Below are 2,628 nucleotides of genomic sequence, written 5' to 3'. Positions count from 1 at the left end.
AATTTTTCATACCAGAGAATAGGCCGGCTTTCCTAAGTGCTAAACGAGATGCAATGATGAAAACAGGCTTCAGAAATTAATGCTGCTCTTACATTCTCTTTGCATGTAAATGTCCTAAGTTTTCAAGTAAAGAAATCAATGAGAATGTAGAATGATTAGTGTTCTGTTTGTAGTTTTATTGTAAAAGATTCTCAGTTGTTAGTGGCAGTAAAAAAGCAAATATTTTAGTTATTGATCCAGACATATAATTTTAGAAGATTCAGCTATTTTATGAGTTTTTAAAAACGTGTAATTTTTTATTCTTGAAGAATGGCTTTAATAAAGGCAATGTATTTATGGTTAAATCTGTGTTTTTTTCCCTGATACAGAGTTGCCAGTGCCCTCAACACTTTAAGTGTTACTGACTCTGAAAGCAAGAAGCCTTTCTTAGGCTAGACTATGGAGCCTACCTATAGTGTATCTCCTCTTTGGATCAGTGTTTGGTAGAATACATTTAGGAAATTAACATACTAAACTTTAAAGTGTACAATGCAGGCAAATATACAGAAGTGCTGACTGTTCTTAGTTGTAAGTCCACCTGTATAATACACATACACATACTTCAACAGTATATTAATTGTATATCAGCAATAGTATAAATACTAAACAATTAGTATATATCATAAAGACTTTTTTTTTTTTTTTTTTTTTTTTTTTGCTATAGGGTGCATGTCCTCGCTGGAAAGACAGAGAGAGATAGATAGAAAGTGAGAAATCACCCCCTGGGGGGATAGCCACACTGCAATCCCTTCTCCATTCTCCTCTTGGGATCTTGGACATGCATTCACACGCACCTGGCATGAGTTTAAGCCACTGCGTCCAGGACTCGAACCGTGGGTGACTATATGGGAGTCCAGCGACATAGTCATTATGCTAACTGCTGGTCCCAAGACTATTTCTTTAAAAAAATACTTCAGAAAGAGGCACAATTATCTCACCTAGACACAATTTAAATTTAAAAAATTATATATATTTAATTTTATTAATAAATATTTTAATAAACTTTAAATCATATGCACATATTCTTATTTTTCATTTTCATTTAGAATTACTTAATAATACTTTCTCATGTTTTCTCAGTCAACAGTCAGTAATCTTACTTTGTTGTAACCTGTGTAACTAATGTGGTTACACTAAAAACAAAGAATCTTACAATTAGTTTCTTTATAACCTGGTCTCTTTCTGCAAGCATGGCTTTTAATTCTGTAATCATCTGTATATCTTCTGGTTTTGATTCTCTCATGAGATATTTTTCTTCCATTTCTTCTAGTCTAAAAACAAGAAAGCTCATGATATGATTCAAACACATTCTTTTGTAACCCCTACATTTTTCAAATTAGTCCATTAAAACTCACACATGTGAAACAGTTTTTTTTCATTAAAACTTCTATGCCCAATGACATGACTGCTTTAAAGAGCTATAATGTTATAATGAAGGCTTTATTGGGTAGATGGTGTTCTTAAATGCTTTACAGGTTATAGTTTGAAGAATTTACTCTTTTTAAGTCATTCAAGGGTCTTTGGAGGTGAGGTGATGTGAGCTCTGCATAAGAAATGATTAACCAAAGGACACTGACCTGGCAAGTGTAAGTTTGATGCCAGAAATGTAGGCTTCCTACTAAGAGCAAGTACCACAAATCGAATACTGTGTGATAGCATAAGGTCTTGTAACATATATAAAAGGGACAAGAAAAGATACAGAGGAGAGGGGAACAAAGGACACACACATATGACAGCATTTTTTCTGGTTTATGGGAAATGCAGTTTTAAAAATTCTATAAACCAATCAATACATATAAACTGTAAACAACAATGGCTAATCAGGTAAGATAATTATTATATTCCCTTCTAGGCCTATTCTGTTTTGAATGACTGACTTGGTAATAGGACTGAAAGCCACTAAAGACTTTTTATAAGCAGTGGTGACACAGTCTTAATATCAAACGGCAACTTGAGAATGCAAACGAAAACTGCTGATTTAGTCTGAAAAAAAAAAAAAGCCCTTTTCATTTCAGAAACATAACGAGTAAAACATCTTATTGTTTTTGTAATATAAAGAATAAAATTTAAGCTTAATAAAGTTAAACCATGAAGATTCACTCAACAAACACCGAGTAACTTCTAGATGGTCTACCTTCTAGAAATCAGTGATCATTCCTACTTGCACTCCAAATTCCAGAGGAGTACCGGGAAATTGTGTATTGTATACCAGAGGTCCCCTTCAGTGACTCAGCCCAAGATAGATGTGGAGAGAACACAGCCTCATGGCTAAAATTCAATGGCGTGTGGGAGTCTGAGGGTAATTAGGAAGTGTGGGCTTAAGAACTGATTGTCTCGGGCCCAGTGGGAATATCAGTTCAGTGTGAGGTTGGTTCTAAGTTTCATTGACTTTACTTTTGTTTACTTCTGACAGTGCAAACTTAGTGAAAAGTGATATGCTAACTGGGCTCACATAAAATGCCCTGGCATTTATTACAATGTGCAGGAATTACTCTTATGTATTCTATGGGTAAAGATTTTAAGAGTTTGGTTTTTTTTTTTTTTTTTTTTTTTTTTTGGGAGACCCAAAAGATGTCCCTGGGGTATTTT

At 34.0% G+C, this 2,628-nt stretch overlaps 1 protein-coding gene across 5 annotated transcripts in view; it reads right to left on the bottom strand.

Moving 5' to 3' along the window:
• The window catches only part of FAM184A (family with sequence similarity 184 member A), a 141,010-nt gene that overhangs the window by 6,601 nt on the left and 131,781 nt on the right, over nt 1-2,628 (bottom strand). For all 5 annotated transcript variants that reach the window (XR_335892.2, XM_006157854.1, XM_006157853.3 and 2 more), the window contains one exon: nt 1,193-1,310. Coding sequence is in view for 4 of the 5 variants with exons in the window: in XM_006157854.1 (XP_006157916.1) it covers nt 1,193-1,310 (118 nt within the window). In the remaining variant the exon portion in view is untranslated. The remainder of the gene's footprint in view (nt 1-1,192; nt 1,311-2,628) is intronic.

The sequence above is a fragment of the Tupaia chinensis genome, unplaced genomic scaffold (genome assembly GCF_000334495.1).
Source record: "Tupaia chinensis unplaced genomic scaffold, TupChi_1.0 Scaffold000563_1, whole genome shotgun sequence".
NCBI lineage: Eukaryota > Metazoa > Chordata > Mammalia > Scandentia > Tupaiidae > Tupaia > Tupaia belangeri.
The sequence above is the reverse complement of the archived record's forward strand: the minus strand, read 5'-3'. Positions and strand labels throughout refer to the sequence as shown.